This window comes from Pan troglodytes, chromosome 1 (genome assembly GCF_028858775.2).
Source record: "Pan troglodytes isolate AG18354 chromosome 1, NHGRI_mPanTro3-v2.0_pri, whole genome shotgun sequence".
In the NCBI taxonomy this organism is placed as follows: domain Eukaryota; kingdom Metazoa; phylum Chordata; class Mammalia; order Primates; family Hominidae; genus Pan; species Pan troglodytes.
The window spans coordinates 177,023,444-177,038,637 of NC_072398.2; the positions used below are offsets into that span (position 1 = coordinate 177,023,444).

The 15,194-nt window shown below is 41.3% G+C and overlaps 1 protein-coding gene across 6 annotated transcripts in view; it reads right to left on the minus strand.

Annotated features, from left to right (window-relative positions):
- Positions 1-15,194, minus strand: part of LRRC42 (leucine rich repeat containing 42) — a 22,247-nt gene continuing 7,053 nt past the window's right edge. For all 6 annotated transcript variants that reach the window (XM_513419.9, XM_054683132.2, XM_003949426.6 and 3 more), the window contains 6 exons: positions 9,868-9,999; positions 7,672-7,790; positions 6,025-6,113; positions 5,738-5,851; positions 1,784-1,868; positions 1-504 (listed from right to left, as the gene is read on the minus strand). In XM_513419.9, coding sequence (XP_513419.4) covers positions 230-504; positions 1,784-1,868; positions 5,738-5,851; positions 6,025-6,113; positions 7,672-7,790; positions 9,868-9,999 — 814 coding nt within the window. In that variant the 3' untranslated portion in view covers positions 1-229. The remainder of the gene's footprint in view (positions 505-1,783; positions 1,869-5,737; positions 5,852-6,024; positions 6,114-7,671; positions 7,791-9,867; positions 10,000-15,194) is intronic.

Here is a 15,194-nt window from a genome sequence, read left to right on the forward strand (position 1 = left end):
TTAAGGACAGCAAAAATGTTTATTTGAAAAAATTACTATGTATTGAAAATATACATTAGAAATTATTACATACTTCCATAGCATTCCCCTCCCACACCACAAAAGTAGAAATATCTGCTTACTATGCTAATGCCATAGGTAAATTCAAACAAAAAGTAAATCATCCTCAGTCTCCTTTACTCAAACACTAGAGCTGGGGGCCAGAGAAAGGTCAACTTGTATCTACTAATCAATAGGAATTTAACAAGTCCCAGTCTTCCACAGCAAGACATACATATTTTTGCTTTGAAGGTTGTGAAGAGTTATTCTGTTCTGTCTCTGACTCCTCAAAAGGTCTCTTCTTGCTCTTCTTTGACTCCTGGCTTGAGATAGCTTCGTGTTTCAACACTGGCCCATGGCAATCTGGGGTTTTCTCTTTATAGAACTGGAGTTTCTCGGAAGAGTTCATGTGGGTGTCTGCCAGGGTACACTTCAGTGGGGCTTCTGCTCGAGACCGCTTCCCATCTGTGACAGAAGGGAGGGGTGATGAGTTCACTACACTGGCATATGCTAATTCCCTCATCAGTCTAGGATAAACCCAGGGATATGACAAAGGCCCAAACAGGGTGATATCTGCATTGATTGCATTTTGCCTTGAGTGCCTGTGAGGTCGCTGCGGTGTGCATGGCGGCACAGGTTGGAGGCATACTACAGTCTGACAGATTGGGATTTAAATCCTAGATCTGCTTCCTAGAAGTGACCGTGGGTAAGTGACTTGTCTGAGATTCTGTTTAATCACCTCTAGAGGGATACAAAACCTATTTCATAAGGGTGATATGAAGATACATGAAATAATGTACATAAAGTGATTAGCACAATGCTTGACACACACTAAAGGCCACAAAAATGACAGCCTTCATTATTCGAAATCTGGATTTGACTCTAAGAGCCAAATAGCAAATGATAAAACCTATTTTACATTTTTTTGGTATGCCCTGGATTCTTATTTAGTACCTTTACATTTCCTTCACTTTGATTTCATCATTTACTTCCTTTTCTTTTAAAATCATGATAAAATATACATAACATAAAGTTTACTATTTTAGCCATTTTTAAGTGTACAGTTCAGTGGTATTAAGGACATTCACACTGTTGTGCAATCATCACCATCCATCTCCAGAACTCTTTTTATCTTGTACAAATGAAACTCTGTACCTATTAAACAATAACTCCCTATTCCTGCCCGTGCCACCCCCGCCTCCCTAGTCACAACCACCACTCTGCTTGCTCTACGAATCTAACTATTCTAGGTACCTTATACAAGAACAATCACACAATATTTGTCCTTTTGTGACTAGCTTATTTTGCTTAGCATAACATCTTGCAGGCTCATCCATGTTGTGTCGGTTTCCTTACTTTTAAAGCCTGAAATACATTGTATGTATATTTCACATTTTGTTTATCCATTTATCTGTTGATGGACACCAGGGCTGCTTCCACCCTCTGGCTACACTCAATTCCTTTTTCATCTTCTGTATTCTATATAGCTTTTGTACCACCACAAATCTTTTTTGGAACAAGATGGTACGTAAGTAAGTAATTTTAAAAAGCTGTCTTCCTGGTGCTGCTGCTCAAAGCTAAGTGTGAACTTATACTGTAAGCTATGCTAAGGGAATACAAGTCTTGGTGATCATAAATAAGCCAATACTATCATAATTAATTTTTCCAAGGAGGGAAAACAAGCGAACTGCTTTAAGGATGCAAATAAAGGGCAAAAAACTTCAAAGGAAAGGGAATTTCTCACAGAAGCGCTGAGCTGCTGCTCTAGGCTCCGAGGTTTCCCGTGGCTTCACAGCTTCCGCAGTCACACGCTCCCACTGCAGAACGATCTGAAACATATTTGGAAAGATGTGAATCCAAACAAAATATTGAGATTTTAATCTCAAGCCTTTCTTGTTCCCCCTTTTTCCCTCTCCATAAACACAAACCCCTCTGGTAAATTTTACTTCAGATAAGAATAAGAACCAAGTCAAGTCTGCATTTTCTGTTCTAATGCAGGAGTCGAGTCAGAATGCAAACACGTTGGATATATGTATCTGCATGACTAAGGGAAATCTATAAAGCTGATTTCCCTGTCTATTTTCATCTTTATTCCAAGCTGGAAATAAATTACATATCCTTAAACTAAATACTAAAACTTAAAACTTTAGTCATAACACTTTCCACACATTCCTAGACTTACTCTCGTGCCTTAAAATATGCCAACTATAACTCAAACTTTTGTATGTAAAATGCCCATGTTTCCATATTCTCATAACATACCATGATCAGTTTTTACTTTTTAAACTGTTAAAAATATTTTTTTATTATAAGCTGCTACCAATTCTTTCAGAAATATGTGGCCGAGCGCGGTGGCTCACGCCTATAATCCCAGCATTTTGGGAGGCCGAGGCGGGCAGGTCACGAGGTCAGGAGATCGAGACCATCCTGGCTAACACAGTGAAACCCCGTCTCTACTAAAAATACAAAAAAAAAAATTAGCTGGGCGGGCGCCTGTAGTCCCAGCTACTCGGGAGGCTGGGGCAGGAGAATGGCGTGAACCCGGGAGGCGGAGCTTGCAGTGAGCTGAGACAGTGCCACTGCACTCCAGCCTAGGTGACAGAGAGAGATTCTGTCTCAAAAAAAAAAAAAAGAAAAAAGAAATATGCCTGAATATAAACTATACATTAAGAAAAGCAAATGATCATTTCAATATACCATGAATAACAAGAACTTTAAATTTAATATTTATTATGGACTGCAATGAAATGACCACTAAAAAAGTCAAGAAAAACATTTTCAGGACATAGGCAGCCCAACACAGAGTTTAAGAATACAGTTCCAGGCCAGGCTCAGTAGCTCACGCCTGTAATCCCAGCACTTTGAGAGGCCGAGGCAGGCGGATCACAGGAGTTTGAGACCAGGCTGGCCAACGTGGTCAAACCCTGCCTCTACTAAAAAATACAAAAATTAGTCAGGCATGGTGGTCCCAGCTACTCGGGAGGCTGAGGCATGGGAATCACTTGAACCCGGAGGTGGAGGTTGCAGTGAGCCAAGATCACACCACTGCACTCCAGACTGGGCGACAGAGCGAGACTCTGTCTCCAAAAAAAAAAAAAAAAAAAAAAAAAATACAGTTCCAGGCCAGGCACAGTGGCTCACATCTGTAATCTTTGCACTTTGGGAGGCCGAGGTGGTAGGATCCCTTGTGCCCAGGAGTTCGAGACCAGCCTGGGCAACATGGTGAAACCCCATCTCTATTTAAAAACAAACAAAAAACCAGTTCCAGAGTTGGCTCCACCACTTATTTGCCAGGGGACCCATGGCAAGTGATTTCTTAGTCTCAATTTCTTCATCTGTAAGGATCAATGATAGTACACATTCCATAGGGCTGTTTTAAGGATTAAAGGAGATAATACACATAAAGAGTTTAGCACAGTGTCTGGCACACAAAAGGCACTTAATAAATATTAGTTGCCATCTTTTCTATAATTTTCTGGTTATAAAAATGGGAACAGATTTCAGGGAACACCAGGATGGATTAATAGAACATGTTGACTCAGTGGGCAATAGGGAAAATGGTGCTTCCTTCCGCTAAACAGAAATAAGAATGTCAATAAGAGCTGGTCGGGGATGGGGAAGAAGAAAATGAGTTTGGTTCGGGACAAGCTGAATTTGAGGTGGCAGGTGGAGATTTACAGAGGATACTTGGGAATGAGTCTAGTGTCTGAGAGAGGAATGCAGAGTCATCCTCGCAAGGACAGCTGGAGCTCTGAGAACAGTGAAAGAGCACCTGGGGAGTGTGGAGATGTGGGAGAAGAGGAGAGGAAGAAAGAGGAATCAGTCATAGCCAGAGGAGTGAGAAAGTTGGGGGAGAGCCAGGAGAGAGGCCCAGAGAAAAATCATAAGTCATGCATGTTTCTATCGAATGCTGCAGGAAAGCCAAGGAAGGTGAAGAATATCACCTTCAAGAAGACACTGTCAGGAGAGCAGGGGAGGCCAGAACTAAATCGCAAGGGAGTAAGAACTTAGCAGGCAAGGAGTGGGTGGGACAGACTGGACAGGAAACAATGCACAGCTGCACTGGGGAATGAGGACCAAGCTAGAATAAGGACACCTTGTGTTTATCCACAGAAAGCAGATAGCCAACAAAGGGGGACAATGAAGATGTGGGGGGGGGGGGCAGGAGGGGAAAATAATTATTAGTAAATATCACAAGGGAAGTTGGAGATCTTAGGGAACAGAATTTTTTAAAAAAGAAAAAAAGGGCTTGTGACTGGAATAAAGGAGCATACTTGTTCTCTCGGATAGAAGGGAAGTGGAATACGGTTGAAGAAATGGAGAAATTCTGAGACAGAAATAGGGAAGTAAGTGGACCCTTGTGAGATGAGAATGAGGACAGGTGAGTGGAATCAGCCTGAAACAGTTTCAATAACAGATCCCCAAGACATAGGCAAAGCACTGCTGCCACGCCCTAGGGGCCCAGCTGAGGGCGGAGGGCAGGAAGCTGCACTGGTCCAGTCAACTTACTCTCAGGCCAGGCTGCTAGGTGTTTTACTTGATCCTTCCTGAGCCCTGCTCAAGAGAGGTCCTGGTTTCTGCATTTTATGGATGAAGACACAGAGAGACTGAAAGTTGCCTTAGGTTGTACAGCTATGGGGTTGCTGAGCCAGGATTCCATGCTCAGGTCTTTCTGACTCCACAGCCTATGCTCTTTCCACCATGTCACCTGCTACCAAACTGCAGCAAGCCTTTGTAAGACCATCCCACACCTGTCCCACATCCACTGGATGCATCTAGGTCTCATACAGCACTAGAAACTTTGTCTGGCAATGCACCATGATAATTATTTCATCATGCATGTTCTGGACCAAGCTCAGTGTGCTTCTGAAACACGACTCACCAGTCTCCCTGCTTACCTGTGGAGAGGTGATGCTACAATCCAGCAGGTGGATAGTTCTACCATCCTGCAGTATGGCTTGGAGCTAAGAGGGGATCCAGGACAGTTTGGTGGGTCCTCTAGGCCTCCACCAAGAAACATTGGTTAAAAGCATCTAAGGGAGAAAGGCCCCAGCCACAGGGAAGGTGGCATCTACTTGTGCTGTCCTACTTGGTTACTTTCACACTTCCAATTTTCATAGAAGACTCTGAATCTCACTTAAGTCTGTACTTTACCAAGTGAAGAAAGACCATCAAGACAAAAGGAAGTCAAAGTAAAGTTCTCTCACTGTTAAGACTCAGTGAGAGAAGGACAAGAAAGACACCTCCTCACTAAGGCTGTGGGAGGTAAGAAACTTTCCCGAAACAAAGAGAAGAATCATATTTGAATCCTTATTTGCATGACACCGGAGTTTATTCTCTCTCCTGTATATACACACTACTAAGAGAATCTGTCCTTCTGAAGTTGGGTCAGACTGCTTTTTTGTATAGCAAGCCAGAATTCACTTATTTTCTGAGTCATTTGTAAGATGACATTTTCTCCTAGGTCCAGTAAAGATAAGGCACAACCTAGTGACCAGAGCATGAGATATAAGGTCTGGCGCCAATTCTTTAAGCACGTGGGCCAGTTATAGCCCATCAGTGTCTCCAATTTGACATGAAGATGACAATTTAGCCAAGGACTACCAAGTGGATTACTGTTTATTCAATGTGTTGGATAAGACGCTTGGAATTAAGATGAAAAGCTGCATCAACCGCAAGGAAGAAAAATCTGGAGTACCTGGTCAGCCCAGCCCTCTGTCTTGCAGTTACTATGATCAAATTCCTTCAAAGGCACTTTGGAGTGAACAAGGCCTATGTGGGTCTGGAGCTTGTGCTTGACGGTTTTGATGTCCTAGTGAGGCAGAGACAGATCAGAAATGCAAATACATTTGGTTAATTCTTACTTGTTTTCAGTAGTAAATAAAGACCATCATAAATACCAGCCCTTTCTAAATACCAATTAGCACAGGCAAAATATCAAATTGTTGAGTCTAGAAAAATGAGAGAAGGAACCAAAAGTCTTACCTTGAGCCCTGTCCCAGAGATATCTAAGCAGTTTAGTTTCCTAAAAGAAAAGAGGTATCCAATGCCTGCATCTGTGATCTCAGGGTTACCTAGATGTCAAAAACAACGTAGCATTCTGTTACAATATAAATGTTGTTAAAATGACAACCAAAAATAAGCTCAGAAAAACGTCCGGGCAATGATAAACTATAAAACATTTGAATTGGCAAACTTTTCAAAGTAAATTAAATACAGAGGTCTGATCTTTACTATTTGTAATATAAAAGAGCCACACTCAATGATCCCTAAAGATCCTTTACAGCTCTTACTTTCTAGGAGTTGGGGGTGAGCAGAAAAATAAATGAACCAGGTAGTTATCCCAAAGGGTTTAATTTGGAACCATATGAAAACATACATAAACATGTATTACAATGGTTTATCATACTTTATTCATGGCCATTTCACCTCCAAAGTAAAAGCATTTATTTATTTTAAAAAGATATTCAAGGGAACTTAGACACAGATACTATCACCACTCTTACCAACTTGCATTATTTTCAGAATCCTTTCTTATATATTACTTTCTCACGTCAGAGAGTACTACACTTAGCATTGAGCCCTCAAGGACATAAGCATAGTGCCTGGCACATTGTAGATGCTCAAAAAATATTTGTTGAATGAATACACTTCCCTGGGAGGTAGGGAGAACATTCATTATTTCTTTTTTTTTTTGAGACAGAGTCTCGCTCTGTCACCCAGGCTGGAGTGAGTGACGCAATCTTGGCTCACTTGCTAGCTCCGCCTTCCGGATTCACGCCATTCTCCTGCCTCAGCCTCCCGAGTAGCTGGGACTACAGGTGCCGGCCACCACGCCCAGCTGATTTTTTGTATCTTTTTAGTAGAGACGGGGTTTCACTGTGTTAGCCAGGATGGTCTTGATCTCCTGACCTCGTGATCTGCCCGCCTCGGCCTCCCAAAGTGCTGGGATTACAGGCGTGAGCCACTGCGCCCAGCCAGGACATTCATTATTATCCTCATTTTACAAAGGCCAAAACCAATGCTCAAAGTGGTTAAATAACTGGTCTGAAGGTATATAACTGGTAGTAAAAGTGGTAGACCAAGAAGGGTCCTCAGACCTCAAACCCCTGCTCTTTCTATTCTTTTGGCATCATACTGTCCTGCCATAGAGTCAATGGATGCTCGGTTAAATTGTAAATGATCTCTGTCAACCTCTTACCATTGGAGTCAATATCTGGTTAATCTGAGTAAATTATCCGTTCATCCAGCTTTTCATCAGGCAAACACTGATAAAAAAGGACATAGCTGACAGATACCAAGGATCAGAGACTCAAGGAAAATAAAGATGAGTCAAATGTCCTTTAAGTATGCAATGAATATGATGAAAGGTGTCTCTGTTTGCACACAGCGAGTGGCATGGATGAATGTGTAAGGGTTTTTCCTACCCTAAAGAGGTGGTATGTGCTGGAAAAATCAGTTGGCCAGGAGTCAAGAGTCTCTGGCCTCAATCCTGTTCTGCCACCAAGTTTCTATGGCACCGAGGAAAGTCACCTTTCCTTTCTCACCTCTAAAATGAAGAGGAAGAACTACATGATCTCTAAGGCCATTCTTCCAACATTAAAATAATCTATAATTTCAAAGAAAACTTACATGATAAGTCTAATAATGTTAGATTCTCAAGGCCTCTTTTCATCACTCGAACTGGTGCTGTCATCTTCCGCACCCCAGCATCAGATAAACAATTATCCTTCAGGTGGAGCTGAGTTACACTAGGGAAACAAAGTACATACATAAATTACTCAAAGAGAGTTTGAGACAATCTAGGTATAAAAACATGCTTTCAACATTTTCATTTAAAAATATAACATATCCTCTACCTCTTGCTATTTCATACCCAATGCATTTAACAAAGTTAAGCTCTTTTGGGCTGGGCACGGTGGCTCATGCTTGTAATGTCAGCACTTTGGAAGACTGAGGCTGGAGGATCACTTGGGCCCAGGAGTTAGAGACCCCATCCCTACAAGAAATTTTAAAAAATTAGCTAGCCAAGGTGCTGTGTGCCTGTGGTCCCAGCTACTTGGGAGGCTGAGGCAGGAAGATGGCTTCAACCAAGGATTTCAAAGCTGCAGTGAGCTATGATTGCACCACTGCACTCCAGCCTAGGTGACAGAACATGACCCTGCCTCACAAAAAAAAAAAAATTTTTTTGGTGCCACTTCAGTTACCAAGTGAGAGTTAATTTAGTGTCATGCAGTACTAATTTCAGAGGGCAGAGGGCACTAAAGGTATATTGTTGAATGAGGTAAATGGACTTCCACTAAGGGGATAAATATACTTTAAAACAAAAGCTGCTTTTCTGACAAATAGTGTGAAAATCAAAAACATTCTAACTATGTCAGGAAAGTCTGCTAAAGAACTCCTATGAGAATTATTTTTGCAAAGCAAACAATCCTCTAAATTTAACCAGCTTTATCAATCTAGATTTTCAGTTTGGGTTAATAAGGTATACCCATAATCCAATCCATCTGATGCTAAGCTGGAATTGGTATATTAATATGCTCCGTTTTCACATAAGAAATCTGAGTCTTGGTGCTGGCTAGCCTCACACAACAGCATCTTTTTATGGGGCAGTAGGTAGGTGTCACTGTCAGAAGCAGGCCTCAGGTAGTAGGTTAGACCTAGGTTTGTAATGCTGTTCTTCTTCTGGGTGTTTATAAAACCACAGAGGGATCCATCTGTCCTCCTCTTTGCTGGCCAGAATAACCTGAGATCAGTCAGACTATTTGTGAATGGTATGAACTGGGCCATTTCTTTAAATCATGACTCCTGAAAAGAATTTCTTTGGCTGTCTTTAATAGTTCATTTTCTTTATAATTGTAGCTCATTGATAGTTAAAGTAGCAAACGATAATGATTGTTGACTATGGTATAATGTCTCATCCCTTGCTAGAATAAACTAGGACTGGATAAATAAAGGGCAAAACCCAAGGTGGGTGGATCACCTGAGGTCAGAAGTTCGAGACCAGCCTGGCCAACATGGCAAAACCCCCATCTCTACTAAAAGTACAAAAATTAGCCGGCGTGGTGGGGGGCGCCTATAATCCCAGCTATCAGGAGGCTGAGGCAGGAGAATAGCTTGAACCTGGAGGTGGAGGTTGCAGTGAGCCAAGATCACGCCACTGCACTCCAGCCTGGACAACAAGAGCAAGACTCCGTCTAAAGAAATAAATAAATAGGGCCAGGCGCAGTGGCTGACGCCTGTAATCCCAGCACTTTGGGAGGCTGAGGCGGGAGGATCACCTGAGGTCAAGACCTCGAGACCAGCCTGACCAACACGGAGAAACCCCGTCTCTACTAAAAATACAAAATTAGCTGGGCGTGGTGGTGCATGCCTGTAATCCCAGCTACTTGGGAGGCTGAGGCAGGAGAATTGCTTGAACCTGGGAAGTGGAGGTTGCGGTGAGCTGAGATCGTGCCATTGCACTCCAGCCTGGGCGGCAAAAACGAAACTTTTGTCTCCAAAAAAATAAAAAATAAAAATAAAAATAAATAAATAAGGGGCAAAACCACTTTTTAACCTACGTAGCTTCAAGTATTACATATTAAAATAAAAGTTACTTAGAAAAAAAGAGTCAACTAACTGACTTGAGTCAACTGACTGACTTTCTAAGGGTTGTCTAATCTATACTGCTTATACCAAGTAAATGGAGATTAAAAATGTTTTAGGAAAAAAAAGCAAATCAACATAAGAATGGGAAGTAATCAGCACTCCTGAAGATAATCCTGTTGGATCAGCCTTTAAAACAATACTGAAACAATTCATCTGCAAGTGGTGACAGGTCAGTACCTAGACAGGGCTTCATTGGTGAGATGTTCTAGAAGTTCATGCTCATCTCCAAGCTTGCAACACGAAAGATCCAGGCAGGTCAGCTCCCGGAAAGACTTAATCTCCTCAAGTTTTTCTGAAATCACCAGATACCTACGGAGCGTGGAGAGCAATCAATAGCTTCCCCTCACTACTCTTAAAGCATTACCATTTGTGGATTTGTATCATAGTCAATATCCCACCATCCCATCAGGACACAGTACTATGGAATAAGCAGACTTCACTAATTACTATCAGGGCAAAGGCTGAATTTTTTAATTAGTAAATGCCTTGAACATCTTTTTATGTGATGGTAGAATAAAAATTTTGAATAAATAAATAAATGTATATTAGCAAAGGAAAGTCACAAGTGAAACACCTGCTTTGTTATCAGGCAGACCTTGGCATTGGTGTTGGGACCTTACCTGAGAATTTCCAAACTTTAGGATACTCGAATTTTTAATTACTAATTCTTTTATAGTTGCTTTTAATCTAATGCTCAACATCCAGTGATTTGAAAACTGGAGCAAGGTCAAGAACTCTCGTTTCCAATCTGCATGTCCCCAAGAACATACCAAGAGATATTTGGCACATCACATTTTATCTTTCCTGAACACTCCCCTGTGCCTGTTATCCTAACTTTACTCCAAAAGTATGTACAGCAAGACTGCTACAAGGACTCACTCCAGTCTAGATGGATATTAAGACAAACCCTGAGCACGAGCAACTTAATTACATTGCAGCACCTTGCCAAGTTGTTATCAGGAAGCATCAGGGAAGCCTCTGGAGAGGGAAAGGAGATCAAAACAGCATTCCACAGCCCAGGCTGGGGCCTCCACCCTGCTTTCTAGTGGTTCATCTATCTCAGATGAGGTCAGTGAGAAAAAATGAAAGGGATTAGGTGTGACAGGAAATGGAGAGGAGAGGAACCTAACAGGACAGGGAAACTGACTTGTGGCAAGAGCAGGCCTCTCTCATCCACCTTCCTCTTGAATGTCTGGAAGTTTCCACAGCAAGATGGTGTGTTAGGATCAGTGGGGTTACACCTAAAAGAGTACATACCTCTCTTCCATCAGCAGGATCACAACTGCCAAAAACAGGATGGAATAATCAGAGGGCAAGAGAGGAGTTAATCTCTTTTCTTCCTACTTCCAACCAAAAAAAGATGTACTCAAACTAATCACCAGCCTGACAGCTAGGTACAGATGGTCTGAGGCACTGATACCCCTTTAAAGGGTGGAACCTAAGCTGCCTGGAGACCGAGCTCAGCTGGGTACACAAAAGAGCCTTATTTACTCAGATGTATTTTAATTGCATTGTAAATAAAGCTGCTGTTTTCCACCTTCCAATCACAGAGTTGAAGTGTGTTAATGGGGATTTAGAGGATTACTGGCAATCAGAGAAAGGAAAACACATATACTTTGATCAATTAACCAAAAGATTTTTAGTAATTCTGAAACAAGGGTTCTCTGCAAAGGACATAACACTGTGTAATGTGATTAAGAAACATTACGAAACTCAAGGTTGAGGAACAAACATGTGAGGCCACAGACATTACTAGGTGCTAATCCAGGACATAATCAAAGCTCTAGGTTCTTGCTTGCAACCAGTCTTCCAAATTTTCCCTTAAAGGGTTTGGAACAGTACAGTGGAAAAGCAATAGAAAGAGCACAGACCAGACCTGAGTTTGGATTCTAACAGCCCAATTACTTGTGTGATTGTGAGACAGTTACTTAACCTTTCTGAGCCTCAATTTCTCCAGCTACAAAATGGGGCTACAAAATTCTTCTCAGGATGATTAAGAAAAAGAGAAACAATATTTTAAAATTCCATGGCATCTTGCAAGACCTCATGAAATAGTAGCTATTACTATTATGTCAACAACAAAAAGTGATATTTTAAGGAAAACATACTTGCCTCCCTGTTACCACCAGTGGGATTAAAAATCACTGGGGTTTCAACACAAGGGAGAAGAGAGTTTTCGTAAGGTTGGAATTCAGTTGCAAAGACACTTGCTTCTGGCAGGTAGCTTTGTGACTTAACCCCAAGATAGCAAGTGCCTGCACCTACCCAGTTATTTTATTTTCATTTATTTTTTCAAGCTCATTACTTTTGACCTGAACCCCTTTGTGCTGACAAAACCTCTTGGACTGCAGCTACAGCCCTGGATTGCAAATGCAACCTCAAGTTTCCTGCCCTCTATTTGCCTTTAAGGATTCAAAAGGAGAAGAGAGGTTTTTGATAACAACTGAAAGTCTTACATTTGAATGAGACAGTCAAGTGTGGAATTGCTGCAATAAAATATGGGCTAAAAGATTATGTTGGCTGGGCGCGGTGGCTCACGCCTGTAATCCCAGCACTTTGGGAGGCCGAGGCGGGTGGATCACGAGGTCAGGAGATCGAGACCATCCTGGCTAACATGATGAAACCCCATCTCTACTAAAAATACAAAAAATCAGCTGGGCATGGTGGCGGGCACCTGTAGTCCCAGCTACTCGGGAGGCTGAGGCAGGAGAATTGTGTGAACCCGGGAGGCGGAGCTTGCAGTGAGCTGAGATCGAGCCACTGCACTCCAGCCTAGGTGACAGAGCGAGACTCCGTCTCAAAAAAAAAAAGATTATGTTAAAATTGTTTCCTATATTTTCTGGCTGGGCATGGTCGCTCACGCTTGTAATCCCAGCACTTTGGAAGGCTGAGGTGGGTGGATCACTTGAGGTCAGGAGTTCGAAACCAGCCTGGTCAACATGGTGAAACCCTATCTCTACCAAAAAATACAAAAATTAGCTGGGCACGGTGGCGGGCGCCTGTAGTCCTGGCTACTCGGGAGGCTGAGGTGGGAGAATCACCTGAACCTGGGAGGCGGAGGCTGCAGTGAGCCAAGATCACGCCACTGCACTCAAGCCTGAGCAACAGAGTGAAACCTTGTCTCAGAAAGAAAAAAAAAAGTTTCCTATATTTTCTGATTATTATATAAATGTAAATGTTTCTTACATTTTCTGATAATGTATCACTTTCATTGGAAAAAAATTAAGAAAATATAGGAAAGTATAAAGAATATAAAATCAATTCCAATCCCACCATCTAGACCGCTTTTAGGTAGGTTTCTTTTTTCCTTCTATCTGTCCAATACATACATTTAAAAAATCTGTTTCTTAAAATATTATCTTAATAGTTACATAATATTTCATCATACAAATATACTATAATTTGCTTAACCAACTCCCTACTGTTGAACATTAGTTTTTAGATTTTCACTTGTACAAACAGTACTACAATGAACACTCTTATGTAAAAATATCTGTTCCCATCTTTGATTATTACATTAGGGATCAGAATAGATTCTTAGTAAGTAGAATTAATGGGTCAAACAAATAGTATGGATGTTTTCAAGGTTCTTGATACATATTGCTAAACTGCTTCCAGAAATGCTACACTAATTTATGTCCTCATCAAATGTGAATGAAAAGTGCTATTCTCATCCCAATCTGACCAATCTGCCACTACAATAGTATCCAGACATCGCAAATGGATAAACAGCATTTTCAACAGCATGGCAAATATTAAGCTATAAGGGTAGGTGGGGGAAAAAACAGAATACAAGTTGTACAAAGTATATATTCCCAAATGTATAAAAATAATATATTTGAAAATGATCATCATGGTGGGATTATGGATTTTTTAATACTACACTTTTATGCATTCCCCAAATAGCATGTATTGCTAATTTTAAAACAAGATATACATCATAAGTCTATTTTGCCATTGTTCTAACTTTTCTACAATGAACATAAATAACTTGGAAGAAAAAATGAAGGGTAAAACGTATTTTAAATGCATAAGCTACAATGAAATATTGCTTGACTTTTTCATTTAGGCAAGGTAACTTTTTTCCTTTCCACTGGCAGCAGTCCCAAGTCCAGCCATGACTGAGACCATAGCCCAGAGACAGAGCTTTCAAGGTGCCTGCTCAGTTTATGAGCCAAGTTTCTATTCTTTTCTGCATGTGTTTATGTCTTTTCTTTTTAAAATACAGTATTTGGCCTGTGGTGAAACCATTAATTCTATGAGCTGATTAAATAAAGATCATTTCTCCTTTATTAAGCATACGAGGTTACCTCCTGTTTTCTGATATGGCTTTCTCTTATATACATTTTTTCTTCAGCCCTTGTTATAATGCTCATGCAGATTGTGCGTCTTAATAGTAAGCTGCCGGCTGGGCATGGGGGCTCATGCCTGTAATCCCAGCACTTTGGGAGGCTGAGGCCGGTGGATCACCTGAGGTCAGGAGTTCGAGATAAGCCTGGCCAACGTGGTGAAACCCCGTATCTACTAAAAAGACACAAAATTAGCCAGGCGTGGTGGTGGGCACCTGTAATCCCAGCTACTTAGGAGGCTGAGTCAGGAGAATTGCTTGAACCTGGGAGGTGGAGGTTGCAGTGAGCTGAGATCGCGCCATTGCACTCCAGCCTGGGAAATGAGGAAAATTCCGTCTCAAAAAAAAAAAAAAAAAAAAGTAAGCTACCTTTCAGGTCTAATCATAGAATAGTTCATACAGTGGTATACAATAAAGCTATTTTAAAAGCCTACAAGTAGGCCAGGCGTGGTGGCTCACGCCTGTAATCCCAGCACTTTAGGAGGCTGAGGCGGGAGGATCATGAGGTCAGGAGATTGACACCATCCTGGCCAACATGGTGAAATCCCGTCTCTACTAAAAATACAAAAATTAGCTGGGCATGGTGGCATATGCCTGTAATCCCAGCTACTCGGGAGGCTGAGGCAGGCGAATTGCTTGAACCAGGCAGTTGGAGGTTGCAGTGAGAGCTGAGATCGTGCCACTGCCACTCCAGCCTGGCGACAGAGCAAGACTCTGTCTCAAAAAAAACAAAAAAAAATCTACAAGTATTGATGACAAATGATTTTCAAATTATGTGAAGAAAGCAAGGTCCATAAGAGTGTATGCAGCATGCTGCCATCTGTATAACAAAGATGGGAACTACATAAGCATGTATGTGTATAGAATATCTCTGGAATGGTATTTTAAAAACTGGTAACAGCATTTGGTCTCTGGAGAGAGGAAACTGGAGATGAGATAGGAAGAAGGCTTATGTTTCATTTTATGCCACTTTGTGTTTGTGTTTAAATTGTTTGCCATGTATATTTTTATTGTTTTTGCAAGTTTTTAAAAAAATTAGATGTTTTGAAAGTGTTTTTACATGACGGTAGAGTAAAAATTTTAAATAAAGCATATGAGCAAAGGCAGTCACAAGAGAAAATATCTGCTTTGTTAAGACAACAGACCTTAGTGTTGG